Genomic DNA, 22,994 nt, shown 5'->3' on the forward strand with positions numbered 1-22,994 from the left:
TGATCTGTAAACTCTGTACCCACTGTATGTAATGGATTGATTAGCCCTGAGTAGGATGTGGAAGAAAATGTAATCTTTTACTTCACTTGATTTTGAGCTGAGAGAAGAAGGGGGTCTGTGGCACCAGAGTCATGTCTGGACCCTCCTGTGGGGTCTCCAGCCCCTGCACTGCTCACTATTCTAGAATGTCCACACTTTCGCTCACTACCTGGATGCGGGCTACCTGCACTTGGCAGCGGGGTGCTGATCACAGTCCTGTGCTTAGTATGTCCACCTTTAAAGCAGTCTTTCAAAGTCAGGAAGTATTCTAAACCTGTCTCTGTTTTTGACCCAGAATCAAGCTTTCCTCTGCCCGTAGGTCCATCTGCAGAGTCAGCCTTTGGACCACGTACACTATCACGTTGGTTTCTTTTGAACCCGACAAGGAGATTTTACTTGCATCTGCGTGGCACCAAAATAATAGGTCATTTCAATCAACCTGTCATTTCCGTGTTTCTTCCATGTAATACTAAAATGAATTTTTGCCTATGGTGCTTGGATATTTTGGAATCTATACCTATATCTCTATTTGGTGTCTATGTATATATATAAACTTTGTATGTAAGTAAATGAATAAATACATATAAAACTTTGATTATAAAAGGCAGATAAGTTAACGATTATTAAGCAAACAATGAAATCCAATCTTTCTCCTCTCCATTATCCTTCAAGTACCCCTATCCTATATTCATTTATAGGTGCTGGTAGTTAAAGCAAGATTCAGGGCAACACAAATACCAAAGTATTTGTATGTGAGGATTTAAAGTTTGTAATGAATTCACTCAATCCACAAATTATTCCAGATACTTCTCAGTTGCCTGGGGAGGAAGCTTTCCTCTCCCAACCAACGTTTTTATGTAAGTGAGTATATGTGACACACTCAAGTATTAAATAAGTCTTCAAGCACATAAGATACAACTTGGCACAATGTGAACCATGGTAAGAATAGAGTCAAATATTTTATGATCCACTAGGTACCTTGGAATGTCTGGAAGATTTTCCTTGGTGGAAAGAGTTTATCCTAGCAATAAATGGGATCTTTTGGTTGAGTGACATTTACCCTTTTCACAAAAGTGGTAACTGGGCTCTTCCCATGATTCTGGAGGGAGTTTCTAGAGGACATAAGACTGCAGGGTTTATGGTCATCTGAAGTGCCTCACCATTTTTCTCTAGTGCAAACTACATGGAAATCACAGAGTAAACAGAGCAGTAAATGTCAATCACACAGGGGAACAACTATAATTAGCAAAGACTACTCATAAAATATAGTCACCTTAGAAATTTAGGATGAAAAATCAAAGAAATGTTTGATAATTTGGTGAATTATTCAAAACAAGGTAGTCTAGATTTAGTACACTGTCTACAAACTAAAAAGTTAAACAAAAATCTCTTATATTATGGTCCTAAAAGGACAAAATGTCATTAACATCTTGATGTTCTTGACTGGGGTATCTATATTGGAAGTATAAAAGCAAATTAAATAGTGTATTAACTTACTCTTAAGAAAAATGGAAATTTTTTCCCATAAAATCCAACTCTGAAGAACTCTGGTTCAAGACGTTGCTGGTCCATGATTTTGTCATACAAAGAGGCTTCCATCATCTAGCAAAGCAAAGGAGAGGTTCTAATAATTTTATCTCATCTTTCAGCTCTACTTGTTTATAAAAGAGGGTGTTTCTTCTATATAAAGGAGAACTTCACTATAGTTTGCAGAAAAGAAGATTTCACTCCCTTTTTATGCTTTAAGGCAGGGATCAGCAAACTTATGCTGTAAATGGACAGAGAATAAATATTCTAGGTTTTGCAGGCCATATGGTCTATCACAACTCCTCAGTTGTGCAAGGCCTATAGGCTATGGCTTTCTGACCCTGCTTTTAAGAATCAAATATTATTACATGTTCTCACCAGAGAAAATAATTTCTAAGCACAAGGTCCATCAAGAAAATATTATCTTCACAATTAAATAACAAGTGACATGAATTTAAAAAAAAAATGAACTACTAGAGGCCAAATCTTCCTGGAGAACTCTCACGCTGGATGTACCCACCTGTGGATCTGGTTCTCCTTGGTCACAGTAATTCAGGACATTTGGAAGGTGCAACCTTGCACAGGTTGGACAGGGATAAACCAAACCAAAGGAGACCCATAGTGCAAAGTGCTGTCTGGGGTGAAAGCTCTTAAGTGTGTCTCTGACAATGTTGGAACTATGAAGCACATAAAGCTTATAGTTTTCCTTCCATGATATTATCATCCCCAGGGTTTATAGAGAAAGACTAATATTGCACTTGAAAACTTCCCCCCTCCCTCTGCCCCCCAGTAACAGCACCCCAAAGAGCAGTTGGCATGAAGTGTAATGCTTTGGGTTTATAAAAATCTTAGTGACTATGATACCCAAGGGCTCTCCTGGGTAAACATTGTAACCTCGCTTCTGTTACAGGGACAGTATGCCAAGAGAAGCACAGTGATGTTTTTATATAAAACTGCAGTGCCTGCCAGAGCCAGCCAGCATGATGGACTGAAGTTAAAACAAGGTTTTTTCTCTTTGGTCTTCATGTTAGGAGAAATAGTGATGAACTACTGACATGAAATACTACACCAGTAGTACAGGGCCGGTTTCTGCAGGTTGAGTGAGTTACTTGTGGGGTATGGGATTTTGCAGACTGTTAAAGGTTTACAATATCATCTCTTCAACTGCTACCTCAGAATTAAAAGGGAACATCATAATCTGCTTCCTATTTTAGAAACCCTGAAGAGCTGAGGTGTTACAAGATGACACAAAACACTCATGACTCTGAAGAATAAGGATTTAACAGTGCAAGAGGGACCTGTGTGAATCGGAAAAGAACAGAAGGGACAAAACGTTTCGTTCAGGGACACAGAATATTGAACTCCTTGGGCTCTTGGGTACTAAGACCTTGGTTTAGGTGTAGCAAATAAAACATATTGCTGAGGCTAGAGTGGACACCTATACAATTTAGCCCTCAAATATGTACAAATGGGTCAGCTAGCCATTTCTACTGTTCTGCTGTGCAGATTATGGGACTAACAATAGTATATTGTTACAGAGATCTGTGTACAAGTGAGAAGCTCTTGAACAGTGTGGAGATTTTCGTCAGTAAACTAAAAGAATTAATCATGGATTTGATTGTATATTTCAGACCTGATGTTTGCGCATGGATCAAGGGCTCACTTTTGTGCACTAATCAAAAGCATCTGCTATTTCTCTGTATAAATAGCTGAGTATGTTTCAGAGGAAAGACTTAAAAAAGCTTTCTGCAAGACATGTCGAGATGATCACAAAGTTAATTTCATAGAAGGATACTGGAAAGCTAATCAAAAAAGGATGCCATAGCCTGGTTAGGATGCATCCGGGCACCTTACCCTCATCTTGCTCAGGTTTCTGTAGTCATAGTAACTCTCGTACTGCTCTGCAATCTTCCGGCACAAGATGATGCCATTCTCCCAACACTGTGGACAAATACACGATATAAATGCTCGTGATCCCACAACATTTACTTATTTCCACCCAGAGGTCAAGGTGTAACTGCTTTCAGATCATCCAGCCTTACTTCTTAATCTTTATAATTTACCTTTAATAGTATCACTGCAACTTTAAGCTTGAAAACAGCATGCAATTAACATGCAAATTATTAAAACTCTTTAGGAAGTAAGAAAATATGATCCACCAGAACAGGCATTAACATATGGTGCAGAATCATTTTCTGGTGTCATTTCAGAGTCATCATCTTGAAATAACTACAGTTCCACAATGGCCAAGTAGATGAATAAATAGGCCCTCCGTGCTAAGGAGGGAATTACTACTGACCCCTAAGGCCCAATTATCCACAGCTGGCAAGCTCGATTCCTTGCTTGGCTCAATTGCACTTGTAAATTGTGAGGATCTAACCCAGCTGGTTAATTTCCAGCAGAAAAGCAAAAATTCTTTCGTCTAGCCCAAGTGTCAGCAAACTTTCTGCAAAAGGCCAGACAGTAAATAATTCAGGCTTTGTGGGCCATACAGCCTTTGTCACAACTACTCAACTCCACTGTTAAAGCACGAAAGCAGCCACAATGAATAAGCCTGTCTGTGTTCTAATAAAGCAATCATCTATGGACACTGAAATGTGAATTTCATGTAATTTTCACCTGTCAGATATTCTTTTTCTTATGGTACTTTTCAAACACTTAAAAATGTAAAAGCAATTCTTAGAATGTGGATGGTACAGAAATAGGCAGTGAGCCATTTGACCCAGGGGCCACAGTCTGTAATGCCACATCTAGCACAAACCCCTTGGAAGGGCCAAGATGAGCGGACAGAGATTTTTTAACAGCTTATCCTACAGATGGAAACTCCACCGAAGGAGGATACAAAGGCATTTCCTTGCTATTAATGTAACAAATGATATGTCAGTATATTTAGATAAATAATAAAGGAAGATAGGAAAGAGAAGATATAGGAAGATAGGCAATTCCCTTGCATGAAATTAGCAATTATATTTTGTACAAGAATGACAGCCGTGTTTTAGTCTTCTGTTTAACCTTGGCAATTTGGAAGATAGATTTAAATCTAAGACATGTATCACCAAAGCATCCAAATGTTCAAGTCAATAAACAACTGTGGTCAGATTCATAAGTGTTTTTTAAAGGGTACTGCAAGCCCTTCAAGAGGGAGACGGGGTGGAGTGAGGTGATGTGCTAAAGGACATCATTAGGTCAGTGAGGTTTTTCAGGACCCCATGGCATCTCTAAGTATACGATGGGAGGCCATAAAATTCTTTAAACAAAACAAGTGGGATGGGACAGAACACATACCAATTTGGGAAGGCAGGTGAGGGGTGGTAACATGGTTTTTTAGAGAATAAAATACCTGGGTGTCAAAACCTCCAGATCAGTGTTTGTCAAGGCATGGCCCCAAATTTGTACACATTGGAATCTCCTTGAGTCCTTGTCAAAGTTATAAAATCCCCTGCCGCAGGCCAGACATACCTAATCAGAATGTCTAGAGGCGGGACCTGGAAATCTTAACAGACTGCATGTTAACAAACTCTTGGGTGTTTTCAATGCATATTAAAATTTGAGGGTGCCTGGCTTGAGGATGTGGGCATCAGAAAACTAGAAATGAAAGGCAACATGACAGCAACACAACCACGTTGGGTGAGGCCACAGGTGGGTAGGGCTACTTACTTTGCCTCGGTCAAAGTTCTGGATGATGGCAAGATGCAGGTGTTCCTTGCGCTGCCATTCTGTTTGCATGGGGTAGGTCAGGAACTCCCGAAGGGGCCTGTCAGACCATTCCAACAGCTCATCGTATAACAGGAGAGTATAGGCAGCCTCTGCAAGCCAAGTGGGAAGGCAATGATTGAGACAGGGCCCCAAACAACTTCCCCTTGAATGGGGCTGGTTTAGAACAAAATGGAAAAAATATTTTCTGAATTTCATGATAATGAAGAAAATGTTCAGAATATATGCAAAAGAAGGTGATGGCTTCCCCTTGGAAGATAGAATTATCAGAGATTTGTACTTCCTCTTTCAGCTCCCTGTATTCATTCCCTCCCCCACTTCTTTCTTTCTCTTTCTTGCCTTCTCTTCTTAACCCTCCTTTTTTATGCAATGCCTGTATGCTGCTGGCTTAATAAAAATGGTTAAGAAAATCTTATTGGAGATGGTTCAAAGAAATAGACATGCCTTTGATTGCTAGGGAAGTTCGCTGGCAAATCCCTTGGGGTGAGACCATGGGCATCTTTCAAAGGGCATGCTTAGGAAACAACAAATGGTAACTAAATTCTTCTTGATAACAGAAGGCTTTAAAATTTGAAAATGGAGTTCAAGGGTAGGGTCAGGGTGTTGGCAGAATTTAGGGCAAAGAAGCCAGAGAGGAGCTAAGTGCAAAGAAGAAAAAAAATCAAGCAACAGAAGAGGGATTAGAACGGGCAGAAGAAGTGTTAGTATGAAGTGTGTGTGTGTGTGTGTGTGTGTGTGTGTGTGTGTGTGTGTGAAAGAGAGCTAGAGACAGAGAGAGACACAAGAGAGACAGAGAGAGAAGACTGTTATGTGTTATATGGTATGACCCCCAGTTGGCCCCACAAATCTTCAGTAATGGCTACTGAAGTCACTACATGTTTGATATGGGATTTCTTGAAAAAAACATGTAAAGGGTGATATTCTGTATACACACATGAAAACGGTGACCTGTAGGCTTCAGAACAGTTGACAGGTAGTGCACTTAATAGAATACTTGCCATTCTGCAGGTCTCTTCATGAGTCTTTTTTTTTAAATTTCTTTTTAACATTTATTTATTTTTGAGACAGAGAGAGACAGAGCATGAATGGGGGAGGGTCAGAGAGAGAGGGAGACACAGAATCTGAAACAGGCTCCAGGCTCTGAGCTGTCAGCACAGAGCCCGACGCGGGGCTTGAACTCACAGACCGCGAGATCATGACCTGAGCCGAAGTCGGATGCTTAACCGACTGAGCCACCCAGGTGCCCCTATTCATGAGTCTTAAATATGACCAAACAGATGGGGTTCCACTGTCACTGGCGAAGGACCACGATAACTATTCTTTCCCTCTAACGTTGTAATAGCCAATTCATTTATTAAATTGAATAAAATGGACAAACCTTTATGTTATTAATCAATTTAATGATCACCCCCGTATGTTTCTTAAAAGATGTAATAGTAACTTTTAACACAGTATCAATAGTCATTATTGGTCTTCACTGATTTGCCTGAAGAGTAACTACACATAAAGCTCTAAAGTAGCATGTGGTCTTACTACTATGACTTGGCCATCTCAGTGTGTAAAATGTAGCTGTGATAAGGAAGGCTTGGGTCCCTATCACTTTTCTTTTGAGTCTTACATGTGGAAGTCCTGTGAGGCATAGGCTCTGGCATTTTTTCTTTTTAATTATCTTTGGTGACCTCAGTCTCCTGGCTTTCAGGGGTGACTGCAGAAGCTTTCCTGACCAATGAAGAATCACATTCCTCTCTGTTCAGTTTGCACACTGTTATCAATATGATTTTTTAAGGGGAAGGACCACATGGTTCCCCTGATACACAGTAGGCAGTAACTGTCAGTAGCTAACAATAAATGTATGCCTCCGAAAGCCACAGAGGAGGCTGGCCATGATCTGGTCCCTTCCAGCCTCTCTGCTCACATCTCCCATTGTCTCTCCACATAGTACAAGTAAGAAGGAACTTGCCACTGTTTCTCCTGGGAAGCCTCCAGCCTTCATGGTTGGAGCCCCCTGACCCAACTGTCAGCTCGTACAAGAAAGCTGTCCAAACAGGAATGGAGGTACCTTCTGTTAACGGGTACTGGCCACATTCTTTCTTGTGGAAGTTGAATGTGACACGGACAGAGAGAGCACCAGCTAAAGGGTGTGGGTTAACTGGCAGATGCAGAAACAGCTGAAGCACCACAATGTAGGTTGCCACGGAAGACTGCTTTTTTATGGGACAAGAATGATAACAATAATGATTGTCAGATCTGTGCTGTATCTGAATAGCTTTCTAGTTTTCTCTGAGACTTCCTGAGATGATTTCCTCATCTTTAATTACCCACCTATCCTTATAATAAATGCCAAGCACCTAAGAAAGCCCTATGCATGTGTTTGTTCCTCTGTCTATACACTTTGCTCCTATCATGTCAACCATCCATGGTTCCCTTCACTGGCCACATGGACTGACGCCTGCAGTCCCTCACAGACTATTCCTTCAAGCTCTTCCCCTGCACTGGTGAATAACTCCTATTTTCTCTTAATATACAGCTCAGGAATTATCACTTTGTCTCTCAAATTTCTTTTGTGTCTCCCCAATACCTGAGCATTCAAAAAATATCCTTGCAATTAATCATTTTATAGTGAAAAGGATGAGAAGGACCGAGTGAACCCGTTCCCGCAGTTGAAGCTTTTCAGCTGCCCATGGGGAGTGACTTAAAGGGTAATGAAGGCCAAATTCACAGAGATGGAAAGTTGAATGGTGGATGCCAGGGACTGGGGGAGGAGGGGGTGTGGGGGAAAATGGAAGTGATTTAATGGTTACAAAGTGTCAGTGTGTGCAAACAAAAAAGGTCTGGAGATAGAGAATGGTGATGGCGGCACAAAAATGGGAATATACTTAATGTCACTGGATTGTAAACTTCAAAATGGTTAAGATGGAAAATTTTAGGGGCGCCTGAGTGACTCAGTCGGTTCAGCATCTAACCTCGGCTCAGGTCATGATCTTGTGGTTTGTGACTTCAAGCCCCACATCGGGCTCACTACTGTCAGTGCAGAGCCTGCTTTGGATCCTCTGTCTGCCCCCCTCTCTCTCTGCCCCTCCCCAACTCACTCTCTGTCTGTCTGTCTCTCTCCCAAATACAATAAAACATTTAAAAAATTATTTTAAAAAAGATGGTAAATTTTATGTTACGTACATTTTATCACAATAAAAAAATTTAAAAGCAGGGGAGGGGGTGGGCAATGATGGCTTTTTAGTCCCTAAATTGCTTTCCAAATCATGCTTGCCCTGGGGCAGTCCAGGGCATGGGCAGAAAATCAGGTGTGGGTATGCCACTGGGAAGTCCCGGAATATATGCAGGTTTGGCAAGCCATCAGGAGAGGCTGACAAATGACTGAATGGTGACACGGAAAGAAGTGAAAATAAATTACACCTGTTTCAGAATCTGCTTCAGGAAAATGATGATGTCTATCTGGAGTAAATGGTGTGTGTAAAGGAAGCTATAGAAAATTTTCATGAAAGAAAACGTATATACCTTTGAGGCATAAGCAACACAGGAGACTACTGAGGCTGATTTTAAACACATTAGCAAACTGTAGATGTTTTATTGTAATATGTTGTATAGTTATTCTTCTGCATCTTTAGAAGACAGTATCATGCATTGAATAGGGAAGAATGAATCACATCTAAAATTTCCAGCGATCTTTTAAAAAGTATTTATAATTTTGAACAAAAGGCATCACTGCATAATTAAACAGGGGCCATCCCCTTGACAAATATACAGTGAGGACAACCATATGTGACAAAAAAACATAAGAGAAAACTAGATATGAATTAGGAATGGAGAGTATGGTCACAAAAGGCTGCAAAGGGTTAGGCCATTTCAACAGAATCTTACAAAGAGAAAAGTTAGAAAAGTTTTCCCATTATTTTCACTTTCTTCAAGGATACACAAAAATGAACACAGAGAAGTGATGAATAAAATGTTGCATGGGGAAAGGACTTCTTTCTTATGACTTCGGGGAACATAAAACCTGCAAGTTCAGTGAACAAATTAAAGAAAAACAATTTTCCCATTTCTAAAATAGAATCAGATCTGGACTCTGTTTCAGAGAACCAAACTATGTCTAGTACATAGCTGGAAAAGCTTGTCCTCAGTTCCCTCCCTCATTTCTTTTTTTAATGGACTTTAAAACAAGTCCACTAGGTGGTTTTCATAGCTAATAAAAACTAGTTTTACCATTTCTCTCAAAGTATGGCTACTAACTACTCTAAAAATGGTCACTGAAACTCTCAGACAGCATACCTGCAAAATCTTAGTCTATTTAATCAAAACCATCAGCACATCTGTGTGAAGAAAGACTGGGGCTTCCGCAGTGACTCAGGAATTACTGATATTGAAGAAGAAAAATCTCTGCAGGTGTTAAATTTAACTGAGTAAATTTATCGGTGATGCATTTTTTTTTAACCCTCACAGTGCTGCACACTAAACTGAGAAGACTAAGAAGAAGAAAACATCATCTCTGTCCTCAAGGAATTCACCTTTCAACTGGATATCTCTACCTACTTACCGACCTGCCTATCTAGGTGTACACACACACACACACACACACACACACACACACACACACACCTTATATAACTATTAATAAAAATAATGTGATAAGTGCTTTAATGGATATCTGAAAAAAAAATGCACTGGGAAAAGAGTTGGAATCATCAACTCAGCCCATGGGAGAGGGGTGGTGGAGCATGGAGGGGCTGAGGAAAAGAAAAGGAAAAAAATTCCAGGAAAAGATGGTAAAGGAACACGTCCTTAAGGATGAAGACAAGGAATGTACAAGTGGGAAGATGAGGCTGAATAGACAGGTGTTGGTTTTATTACGATGGACCTTGAGTAAAGAGCTTAAACTTGTTTTTTGTAGAAGACATCAATTGAAAACAGTTACATCTAGAGAAAGGGTTGGTGAAATTGTTAAAGGGCCAGACAGCGAATAATTTATAATCTAGCTTGCAGGCCACATGGTCTTTGTTGCAACTACTCAGTTCTGCCTTTTGTAGCACATAAGCAGCCACAGACAGTATCTAAGTAACTGAGTATGGCTGAGTTCTAATAGAACTTTCTTTAGAAAATCAGGTGGTTGGTCTGCAGTAGTTTTCTGTCCCCCACCCCCCTGCTCTAGAGAAATAACTCTGGTGATAACTAAACAGTCCGGGTGTGAGCCGATGAAGCCTAACTCAGGCAGTGGGGTGAGGGTGAACAATGAAGAGGAAATGGTTTTGAGAGACTGTTAGGAAGGGAAATCAATAGAACATCGTGAATGGGTGAATGGTTACTTGAGGGACGCTGAGAGATACCAAAGATAACATCAAAGTCTCCACACTGAGTAAACTGAGTAAACACAGACCTTCTATTAATTGATAGAGTGAAACTGTAGCTGGAGGCATTATTTAAATGCTGGCAACACACCATTACAGAAAGGATTGCTTTCTTTTGCTTTTTTTTAAGTTTATTATTTTGAGAGAAAGCATGCGCATGTGTGAGTGAGTGGGGGAGGGGCAAACAGAGGGGGAGAGAAAATCCAAAGCAGGCTCTGCACAGTCAGCATGGAGCCCGACACGGGGCTCAAACTCATGAATCATGAGATCACAACCTGGAGGTGAAACCAAGAGTCGGATGCTCAACTGACTGAGCCACCCCGGCATCTCGGGATTGCATTCTTTTAAAGTTAAAGGAGGGGCCACAAATCAGGAGTTCCTGGGAAGAACAGTGTGGCAAAGGACTGAAATTTAAGTTCCTAAATCCAGTTAAAGGGTTCTTATTCTGGTTGCGATGTAGTAGGCACTGTACTTTTCCCTGATTGTAACTAAAAACCTAGGCTCAATATATAAGGCAAGTCTTGGAGGATTCTGACAAGTAAATAAAAGGGGGTAGGCAAAGTAAGAAAATCAATATTCAAAGAATGACAGTAAAATAGTGTGGGTTTTTTTTGTTTGTTTTGTTTTTGTGTTTTGTTTTTGTTTTTGTTTGCCTTTCTTAATCTCCTGGCTTAGCTTGTCCTGTCTCCTGGAACTACAAATGGAAATGGGCAGAAAAAACTCCAAGCAAAGGTCTTCTGGTCAGAGGATTGAGGAAAGGATCTTCCTGTGGGATGGAGTACTTTTGAGCCTTCTACCCTCCTCTGAATCCCAGGAACACAGTGCACACCTGCAGTGGGGACAGTGAGGACAAACACAGTGGTAGCAGTGGCTTTGATGGGTTATTTTTTTTACATTCACTGCCTGGTCCCCAGGAAGACAGACTGTCTGAAGTGCATTACAGTGTGTAGAGGGTCAAGGCTTGGCTTTGACTAATTGGTTCCGAGCAAGCAAGAGTGCCAGGAAAAGGAATCTCTGTGAGGTAGGAAATGTGAGGACCATCACAGAGAGGAGGCACGTAGAGAAAGGCATTTTTATATTTGTTGTACAGTGCCCCAAGAAGCACATACATTCAACAGATCAGAATCAACATAATCAAGATTCTGACAGACCTCTGGTCAGTTCCCAGGCTCTTCCTGGGTGACACACATGTGGGTGAGACCAGAATAGCACTGTAGAGGCATTAGAAACTATACCGACATCAGAATCACAACCTTCAGAAGGTGGTTCAGGACTTGAGGTTCAAATCTAACTGGACCGATTGTCTGCTGAAATAAAAAAAGTCAATCTTCTCCAGAAGATTTTAACAGAACCCAGAGTATCATAATATTACAAATGTTTGCGATAGAACCCAAAATTACTTGACATTCAAAGAAACAGGATAACTAAACACATCTCAAAGGGAAAAGGCAATTAATTAACAGATGCCAACCCCAAGATTCAGATGTTGGATTTACAGATAAATGCTATGAAGCAGCTATTGTAACCATGCTCCTTAAAGTAAAAGTGAACACTCTTGAAGAGAAAGATACAAGTTCTCTACAACGAAACTGAAGCTACAAAACAAAATAAAACAAACAAACAAAAAAAAAAACCCACAAAAAAGCAAAAATTAAACAAAAATTAAACTTTTACTGGAAGGCTCAGTAGCTGAATAGAAATGGCAGAAAAGAGTCAATGGACTTGGAAATGGATCAACAGAAATTATCTAATTTAAACAAGAAAGAAGACAAATTGAAAAACACATGAGCAGAGCCCCAAGAGCTTATGGAACAATACCCAAAGCCCTAACATTTATGTCACTGGGGTCCCAAAAGAGAAAGAGTGGTGCAGAAAATATATTTGAGGAAATAATGCCTGAAAACTTCCCAAATTTGGAGGATGAAATAAGTTTACAAATTCAAGAAACTCAGTGGACCCAAACAGGATAAAGAAAGCCATGCCCATATACATCCTAAAGAAATTAGTGGAAACCAATGATAATGTCCTGAAAGCAACCAGAGAATATTACACATTATTTACAGGGAAAGAATACAAATGACTGCAGACCTCTCACTGAAAACCATGCAGGCCAGAAGACAGTAGAGCAACATTTTTAAAGTCCTGAAACAAAACAACTGTCCACCTAGAATTTAATATCCAGCAAACATATCCTTCAGGGATAAAGGTAAAATAAAGACATTCCAGATGAAGGAAAATGAAGAGAGTTCTTCATCACTAGATGTACTTAAAAAGAAATATGAAGACAAGTTCTTTAGGATGAATGAAAATGGTAACGGGGGAAAGTGAGAACCTCCATGAATGAAGAAAGAACAACAAAAACAGTAAATATGTAAGCAAATATGATAGACTATTTAATGTTCTTAATTTTTTAAAAAGAACTATGACCATTCAAAGTAAAAATTAAGGCATTATCCAATAGGGTTTTCCACATATGCACACATGATACTACATAGGACAAACACAACATAACGTTACTTAATTTGAAATGGCTAAAATACCAACTCTAAGTAGACTCTGAGAAGTTAGGTATGTATTTTTTAACCCCAAAAGCAATCTCTAAAAAACGATACCAAGAGATATAGTAAACAAAAGCCCATAAACAAATTAAAACGGAGTGCTTAGAAACACAGATCCAATGAAAAAGGTCCATTTTAAAGTAGAAATGCTTGAGTCCTCAGCTCGGATTCTAAAAAGCAAAGGAGCTTCCATGTATAACACACCGGTGTCCAGCCCACTTCCCCCAGCCTGAGCCAAAAGACAGAATTACCTGTGAAGTTTTGGGCTTTGAGATGCAGATCATAGAGTTTGTGGATGTAGCGTATATACATCTCTTCCTTGTTCAGTTCAGTCTTATAGAAGTTCTGTACAAAAGAAAACAAGTGTGGATAGTTCTTCAACAGTCAGGCCTACAAACGGCTGCCTTTCACTCTGTAGAAGGTCTGTGTCTTAAACCAAGACAGCAGACGCATTTTTCCATATAAATGTCTTGTTAAAAATTAAGTAAGGAGGCCCAGTGTTATAGTTTTAATGCAACACTCTCTGTGGTAAACATTACCTAGCAATTACTGGATAAGCTGGTAACTCTTGGGGGGGTGTTACTACCATTGATTCACATTTCTTTTGTACCCTCTATATTGTTTTTGATGGTTCTACTGCCTCTTCAACTAAAAAAAATATTTAAAATATATAACAAATTAATCCGCTTATTAAATTTGACCATCGATATTCAAAGGATAGCTAATTTCAGATTTCAAACATATTTTGCTCTACAGAAAAAAAATGTTTTCTAACATCTTTGGTAAGGATGAATAAAAATGATGTAAAAGCATTTTTCTTCTCCTGAGGAATTATGTAAAAGAGGGTCAATGAAAATGCTCTTTATTTTTAAGGTATCAGTCTGCGTTTCCTACTTGTGTTACAGTTTCAGTATACCCGGACACATTATGTTGGCTTTTGAAAGGTACAAGCTATAAACATCCACATGTCTTCCTTCGGTGCACTGTACAAAGTACACTAGCCCTCCCTGAACTTAGTAAACTTGGAAACAAATGTACATAGCATTAGATTCCAGCACAAGCAGCATGCTGTAAGACTAAATGGGGCACTTTTTGTTAGCGGATCACTGTACATTACAAAATCCCTGTTCGAGTCTTCTGAACCACTATCACTATTGTTGACTGATCTTAGCTTGTATGGGCAAGAAGGAAAATGAACAGTGAGAAGGGGATAAATCTGTTGACCTGAAGGAGTGATGGGTTTTCTTTAAGGGGGAAAGGCCAGGAATTCTGAAAATCTTTGAAACTGATTAGCGAGACAGGGCTCTGGCGATGAACCAAGCTAGCCAATGTGGCTGCTTAAATTGTACTCGGCTTAAAGCCCGAGGACCTTCTGTCAAATGTACTTTCTGTCCACTACCTAATAGGTGTCTATTCTTCAATAGGAGAACTCTTACAACCTTGAGGCACTGACATTTAGTTGAATGTATCATAAATTTTTTCCTTCCAATTTATACCATTATCCTCCTCCTTTTCCTCTTGTCTCCTATAGATCTTGGCATTCTTTAAAAAACTAAGTAAATAATGCGATTCACATCTCTCGTCTTATAACCCGAACCATTTTAATTAGCAGGAATTGGTGTACCATCAACACAAGTCTAACAACCTCACAGCGGGTTTTTTAAATTATTAAGGGATGATTTGCTCTAATAGCTTTCTGGTAAGAAGAAGCTTTCTTTGAGAACAAAATAAGTGATCGCTCTATAAATGAATCATTCTCCTTAAAGAAGAAGAGGAGGAAGAGAGGGAGAGGGAGGGGGAGGGAGAGGAAGAAGAAGAACAAGAAGAAGAAGAGGAGGAGGAGGAGGAAGAGGAGGAGGAGGAGGAAGAGGAGGAGGAGGAGGAAGAGGAGGAGGAAGAGGAGGAGGAGGAGGAGGAGGAGGAGGAGGAGGAGGAAGAAGAAGAAGAAGAAGAAGAAGAAGAAGAAGAAGAAGAAAAAGCAGAAAAAGAAGAAGAAATTTCTCCAGTCAGCAGATGAGAATTTTTCATATATGTTTGGCAAAACTTGTGACACAAAGAACAAAATAATAATTACATTTCCTAGTATTAGTCATGTCAAAGATTATGCATTTTTACCAATTTAACACTACACTTTTAACTTCAATCTTGTGAAGGAAGCCAGAGTTCTCTGGAAGACAATCTGGAAATAATCTTTCCAAAGAGTTGAGAAAAATCTCTAAGACGAAGTGAGTAGCTGAAGAGAACTATAATACTGCTACAAAGCATCAAGCACTTTCCATATGGACTAGAAGCTAAAAAGATTAGCTTCAAAGTTACGCATTTGGTACTCTGATAATAAGCATTCTTGTGCTAGTTTGAAATTAGAACTGCTTTCAAAATGTTAACATTTTCTATAGAGGCTGTTCTTAGTCAGTGCAAAGCCAGCAGGCTACATTCTCTGTGTCAGGTAAATCCTGCTGGGGCCCCTGATTTTATTAAATCTCTGGCTCATTCCTACTGGGGGCTACACACATTTCGGGCAGAGCATTCATTCCTTCATCCAGGGAAACAATCTCTTCCTTTCTGCCAGTTGAGGACATGAGCCTAGAGTCTGTGCGTGTACCTGTTTACCTCCACACAGAAGACACTGTGGAAGAAGATGGACACAAGGGAAGGAGATTCTTCTGGAAAAAGGTAAAGGTTGTCCTTCGAGGTTATTTATGAGACTTTGTGACCAGTATTGCCGAAAAGCTGGGGTTAAAGAGACGAGCTAAGAAGACTGAAAGCTTATAGAGCACTTGGCTCTTCTTCCCAAACACTGATGCACAGAGAGGAACACAGAAGCAGTTCAGGCTGAGGATCTCAAACGTGGCAACGGCTGGCAATAGCAGGCAAGACACTGGGGTAACACACAGAGGAGACTTAAAAGTAGGGATCACTATGCTGAAGGTTAGAAATGAGAGCTCAGAGGAGAGGTAAGTGGGCTGACCTCAAGAGTCTGGCCTAATGGACGGAGGTCACTGTTGAGTCTGAGGACAAAAGAAAGCTGTGGAAGAAAGTGCACAACAAGATGTGGCCTGAGAGAGGACTCTTGAGTCTCACTATTTTTAGTGACTGATACTGGAGGTGGAGATGCAATACACGAATTCAAAGTGAGGAACGAGCAGTGGGTAATGTAAAGAAGGATGCAGGCAGATGTGCAGAGGCGAAGGCCAGTGCAGGGAGAAAACAGAGGAGGGGAACCAGTAACAAGGCAGTCCTAAGACAGCACAAGTCCTGAGTGTTGAAGATAGACTTTAGGGGGAATGAACCAAACAGAATGGAAAGACTAAAGCCAGTGAGCTAGAACAAGACAGAGCGAGAGTGGAGGCAAAAAACATTTCCAAGGTGCTGGCAAATAGAGAACAGCCTGGCACATGAGCGATTCAAGCAATCAGAGTCAGGGCAGGAATGTCTGTACAAGGACTTAGACTAGCTGGTGAGATTTTGTCTGTTCTGCAACATAAGAAAAAGAAGCCATGGAACTCACAAATTTAGAACTGGAGGCAGTCACATATTCCTGTATTTCAAATGTGATGAAGGGAAACTATCAAAAGCCTCACTATACCCTATATCAAAATATATAAAAAAGAATGTCTCTGTCTGGATATTCTTTAGCTCTGTGGTGAGAATACCACCCTATTTAATAGTTAGTGGTGAGGATATTTTAATACAATTTAGTATTCCAGGCCAATTCTGGTTTAGCCTGTTTCCCTTATTACATAATACTTGTTTTACTCTAAAAAATGTCCTGTTTGGGTGACAAATTATCCTGTCATCCTACTTATAATTCAAACCTTAACAACAATGGTATTAGAAACTTAATTTGCAAACAAGCTAGAGAGTGAAAATTAGTGCGTTAAACACAAACTGTCTTTGGTCACAGAAGAAATGACTAATATTCATTAAAATGTGAAATGAATATAAGGAGGAGGACAGGAAGAAACCATCTACACGGAAGTAAAGATACCTTTATCTGGGGATACTGTGCCTTTTTCTAGGAAAGCAACCAGAAACTTCTGGATGGTAAAGTAGGGCCACAGGACAACACAGGGTATCACTCTGATCTCACAGTGCTGTAGGGGATGTGGTGGGAGTATTCTGCGATGTTCGCAGCTGAGAATTTTCTGGGACTAAACTGAACCTGAAGCTTGCTGTGCTTCTTTTGAAAACACTTTCTAAACTCTTCTAAGAAACCTCCAGATAAAAGCACACTGCAAACTAAGAACAAACAAAACAACATTTCGATGAAAAAACAAACATTAGGATATAAGGGGAAAAGGGGGAATAGTTTACTAACCAGAAGGCTAACTGTGCAGCCAATCTTTTTGCCATCTACCTCTCCCATTTTCATGCAGTCCCTAAAAACAAAAAGCAATAGTCAGAACTCGGAACTTCCTTCCTAGGGGAAAACACAGTTTCTTCTTTTAAAGGGGTTGGGAAAAGTACTGTCAGAGACCGGAGGCAATTTGCAAGTTGCCATTGAGTTGCCCTTGAGACAGAGGCTCTGGGGACCAGGAGAATGCCCCAGGCTGCATGATCTTAGGCGAGGTTGGAAGCTCAGACACTTCTGAGCACCAGTTTCTGCTGAGAATTTCACTTTGCAGAAGGACTATGCTCCCTCTCAATAGACAGGGTGCCCTAGGAGAAAAAGGAGTGAAGATGTGTTCTTATACACCTCCCTCCAGTGGGTTGAGAAACAGCTGGATGCCTGGCCATCAACAATGAGAATGAGGGTTCCCCTTTGTAAAAGAAAAATACCATGCTTTAACAGTTTAGATAATTTAAAAATCAAAAAAATTGCATCTATGAAAGATAACAGTGTGCATTTCACACACCGCCCGACTTTCATAAGAAAGCAGGACTGTACAATTCTCTGTTATACTGTCTTCAGCCTAAAATCGATGGATCTCCTGGTTCTACGGCTGAGTCTAAACACCAAAAAAGATTCCTTTACTAATGAGACTCTGAGAACCTTCTCAATTCACTAAGACTTTGAAAGAACTGTCAACCAAAACAAAAAGGAGGAAAAAGGGGGAAAAAACCAAAAACTTAGAACCAGCTAGTTAGAAGTCCATCACCTTATTGCACAAGGTTCTGTGGTCTGATTATCAACTCTCTGAGTGATTAACTCAAGCGGAAAGTTGACTGTATTCTAACTCTTTGATTTTCTACCTGGAGCATAGCGCATCTGGGAAACATGGGACTTCGCTTACCTGTAATCTAACAACCTTTCCATTAGACGAGTTACAGTGGCAATTAATGAAACGCCACTCTCCCTCCATGTTTCCCGCTCAATTTTCTTTAGTAGACTGGAAAAGAAAGAACCCAGGGCATTTTCAACATTTATTTTTATCAGTCACCATGACAACCATTTTACTTTCATCAGTACCTTAAATGCCTTAGCAACCACTGCAACATCTCACAAGTAGCACGATTTGCAAACAATGTCTTACCTAGGATAGGGACCAAATAGTGGAATTCTAATCCAGGAAGCATTGACAAAGCAAATTGATTTTCAGATTATCCAAGTCATAAAATACGAACACATGCATATAATCATATTTTCAAAATATACAAGCACCTCACAGATCAAAGACATTTCCCTCTAGCTTCTTTCTTACACTAACAGAGGCTTGAGCCTTACCACAGCAAATAACACTATGAAAAGCGAAAACAGGAGTACCTCTAAGTTTCCTTTAAAATAAGATCTTGGTTTATTCACATAAGAATGTTTTCCTACCTCTCAGTGGAATGCATCTTCATCCAGGCAATTTTACTGCAATGCAACTGCTAGAGGAAAATCCTTGTACAGACGGTATGACGTTTTGCGTTTTTTCCCTTCCCTTCACATTTGCCCACTCAATACATATTGTACTATCTGTGCACTCACTCAACAGTTTCATTCATTTTGTCATTAATCACAGAGGATTGTCTATGTGGTAGTTACAGCGGATCCATGACAAGTGCCAAACCTCATCTCTCCTCCTACATTTCCCCTAATCTTAAGCACCTTGGAGCACAGGCACTATGTAAACACAAAATAATAATAATAATCACAATAATTAGGATAGGTTTGACTTTCACTCCTGCCCCTTGGCAAATTAAGCATACACTTGGCATAGGCTTTATGACTGAACTTCCCCCAAAAGATAAAAGTAAGAACATAGGCATGGCAGCGTGAGGATCATTCCCTTCCCCTCCGAATTTAATGATCATTTCTGTCTAAAAAATCTTGTTTCCCTTTCATCTTGGTTTCAAGAATAACTGAGAGAGAAAACATTTCTCACAAGTGCAATCTAACCCAATCACATATTGTGCTTAGAGGAAAAATAAATGTTAAAGAAAAAAGCTATTCTGCCAAAGCCTGCTTGCTTGCTTTTTTCTTTCCTTCCTTCCTTCCTTCCTTCCTTCCTTCCTTCCTTCCTTCCTTCCTTCCTTCCTTTCCTCTCCTCTTCTCTCCTCTCCTTTCCCTTCCTTCTTTCCTTCCTTCTTTCCTTCCTCCCTTCCCTCCCTCCCTCCATCCCTTCCCTTCCTTCCTTCCTTCCTATGTTATGTTGTCTCTCAATTTTCCTTCCCCCTTCTTGCTATTGCCATTCCAGTGCCCAGCCTTCTGTCTTGTCTTCTCATCTGTTGCCTGTTCAGCCCTGACCATTTGTTTTTCTGGTTTATTCTGAACTGGTTCCTAGATTAAGTTGGGGGAGGGAGGGAGAGAAGTAGCACATGAAGGGATGGAGCCTGTCCTCACTAATCCCCCAGGAAAGGTCGTCTAGTTTGTTTAGAATGTGATTTCTTTAAAAACAAAACAAAACAAAACAAAACAAAATGACCTCTGAACAGCACCTGTTTTGAGCTTAAATGCCAAACTGGTATTGAACCAAGTAGTCAAATGAATGCCAAAGTAATGCAGGATGATGTAGAAATTTCCCCAAGTGACAGCCCACACCTCATATACTTTACAGGCTGAAAAACAACTCAAGTTAAGTAATAATCCTAAAAATACATAGAGACTTCTTTTGTGGGCATGAATTTCATTAATTTGCACAGCCTCTTGATGCAGTGAGAACTCAGAGCTACATAACCCTCTTGTAAGAAGAGGCACAGCCCTGCAGATCCCACTCCCTTGACTAATTCCAGACCCAGAGGTTAGAACCAAGCCTAGAACCCAATTCATCTGCAGCCAGCCTTGTTCTTTCTGTCCAGAAGCTTGTTCTCCCAGTTTACCTGATACAAACTGAGAAGGAGCACCTATCAGCAAGAAGAGATGAGTCTTTCTAGATAACTTGGGTGAGACTGGGTATTTTTATTTGGTCTATAATCATGCACATAGGCCCATGTTGAGTATACAGGGGAGTCCTCTGATAACAGTGCAGGGTGTTTTTTTTTATTGCTAATTGATAGGCAATGGGCCTTCATAACACTGGAGAGCACGATAGACCACAGTCCTGTAGGATGACATTATGCTCAATAGGCTCTTACCCTATGAAAGAACATCAACAGGGGAGGTAGGATTTGACCCTAAATCTACTTCTCTATCATAATGCAATGGTATGGAGGCCATCAAGCCTACATAAAACATCTGTGTCTGTCCACACTCTTCTTTTTTTTAATTTTTTTAAATGTTTATTTATTTTTGAGAGAGAGAGACAGAGTGTGAGAGGGGAAGGGGCAGAGAGAGAGAGAGACACGGAATCCGAAGCAGGCTCCAGGTTCCGAGCTTCCAGCACAGAGCCCAATGTGGGGCTCGAACTCACAAACTGAGAGATCATGACCTGAGCCAAAGTCGGATGTTTAACCAACTGAGCCACCCAGGCGCCCCTGTCCACACTCTTCTTAACCCAAAGTGTTAGATGCCTAAAATATGTATTGCATAGCTAATGCTCTGTCTCTAAACTAAAATTAAATGTGCCATCACTAAATAAAGACCCTCAAAGAATCTGGAGACTTATTTAATTATTTAGAGCAACATATGAGGAAGAAGTGAGAGTGATGGTATCTCTTCTGGAAACCCTACTGTGCACTCCTACAGCATAGTCACTGCAGTGCCCCCAGCCCTAGAAGAGTACCCGGCACAGGGAGGTGCTCGATAAATGAAACCCAATGGGTGAACCAAGTGGAGCCAAGGGAATCAGAATTTAGTTCTGATACTCTATTTGGGATATACCACTATTGGTGTCTATGTCCTACAATTTCAGCATTATCAAAAATAATAAATCCTGACTCCTACTTATTTCAAAAAAATGTAGTATGGGTAAATGAAGATAACGTTAGGGTTGATGAAAGGCAAAGTGAGCTCTTGGGAAGGAAACTGCTACACAAAGGTCAAGTCTCCTTCTAAGGAGGCTATCTGGGCAACTATTACATTTTAAGGAAGCAGTGAGCTACATTCAGCTTCCGAGCAAATTTTATGAAGTTTCAGATATGAATTATAGACAGCAAATGAGAGCCTGTATCATTACGTTCCTAATTCATAACGTGTGCAGTGACTCAAGGTGCTTATACTAAGTCTTTGTGATTTCTGTTGCCAAAAAAGCATTTTATTGTTTCCTGAAATACAGCTAGATTTTCACTTTCTTTTCTGAGCTCAGGTGGTAATGATATTTAATTATTACTTTTAGGTTTTATTTAATCCCAATATGCTGAATATAAAGGCATGAAAGAAAAATATTTATAGCAACATTTCTAATAATGTGCTAAAAATCACAAAAGAGAAATAATCTCCATTGAATGAATCAGGCACCTTGAAACAGTCCTAACTATAGACGCTTAATATATTAATTACTAGTTTGATTCTAATGTCAAGGTACATCTTCTATTTCAAAGCTACATTTATACACAATCCAAATTGCATGCTATAGGCCTTTATTAAAGTAGATAAGAGGCACTATAAAATGATGTATTTATTAATCTTGTGGATTTATTATACATAATTAATCACAAATCTCAAGAGATTCATTTCACTTACTGCTTTCTCATTTTAGTTCTTTGTTCAAACCAAGGACTAGTAACCGAAATGAGAGCAGTTTTCAAAGGCAATTTATTACACTGGATGAGGTTTTAATCAGAATTCTTGCTAAACTCCAGCTGTCATGAAATACAGACGCTTTGTACACTAGAATGAATGAGGGCTTGGTGAATAATTACTAAAAGTTCCAGTTTAATTACAGTATCAGAAGAAAATGGTTTTGTTTAGGAATCAGCAGAAAGAATGTATTTTATCATCACCCACCACCATCCTAGGAAATCTGTATACCCCTTCTTGGCTTTTCCTTTGAATGTAATTTTCTTAAAAGCTTCAGGGATGATTTTCAATCAGGCAAGTTTAAATCTAACAGTCACTAATAATACTTTGTAAACCTGTATACTAATATATCTACTTTTCTAAATTAATCATAAAATGAATTATACAACTTGGCATTTGGCTATCAGTTTTAAAGCATTAATAGTTTTTTTTTTTGTTTTTTTTTTTTTAAAGTAGGCTTCATGCCTAGTGCAGAACCCAATGTGGGGCTTGACCTCACAAACCTGAGATCAAGACCTGAGCTGAAATCAAGACGCTTAACCGAATAAGCCACCTAGGTGCCCCAAAAGCATTAATAGTTTTACGTGACACTTAGGCACAAATACAAGTAAGAGTATATTTTGTAATAGAAAAGGTATCACTGAATTATTTTTGCACTTCTGAAAGAAGTGCAAACATTCTCCAAGCACAATGAGGTAGTCCTTCCTTCAAATAGAAGCACTTTATCAATATCCTAGGACTGAAAATGACTGAGATCCA

The 22,994-nt window shown here is 39.8% G+C and overlaps 1 protein-coding gene across 1 annotated transcript in view; it reads right to left on the bottom strand.

Moving 5' to 3' along the window:
• DOCK4 (dedicator of cytokinesis 4) overlaps window positions 1-22,994 on the bottom strand; it is a 428,942-nt gene that overhangs the window by 33,915 nt on the left and 372,033 nt on the right. Inside the window, exons 33-38 of the mRNA XM_042970201.1 lie at window positions 18,430-18,525; window positions 17,514-17,574; window positions 13,447-13,540; window positions 5,224-5,372; window positions 3,421-3,507; window positions 1,537-1,641 (exon numbers count right to left, since the gene is read on the bottom strand). Coding sequence (XP_042826135.1) covers window positions 1,537-1,641; window positions 3,421-3,507; window positions 5,224-5,372; window positions 13,447-13,540; window positions 17,514-17,574; window positions 18,430-18,525 — 592 coding nt within the window. The remainder of the gene's footprint in view (window positions 1-1,536; window positions 1,642-3,420; window positions 3,508-5,223; window positions 5,373-13,446; window positions 13,541-17,513; window positions 17,575-18,429; window positions 18,526-22,994) is intronic.

The sequence above is a fragment of the Panthera tigris genome, chromosome A2 (genome assembly GCF_018350195.1).
Source record: "Panthera tigris isolate Pti1 chromosome A2, P.tigris_Pti1_mat1.1, whole genome shotgun sequence".
Taxonomy (NCBI): domain Eukaryota; kingdom Metazoa; phylum Chordata; class Mammalia; order Carnivora; family Felidae; genus Panthera; species Panthera tigris.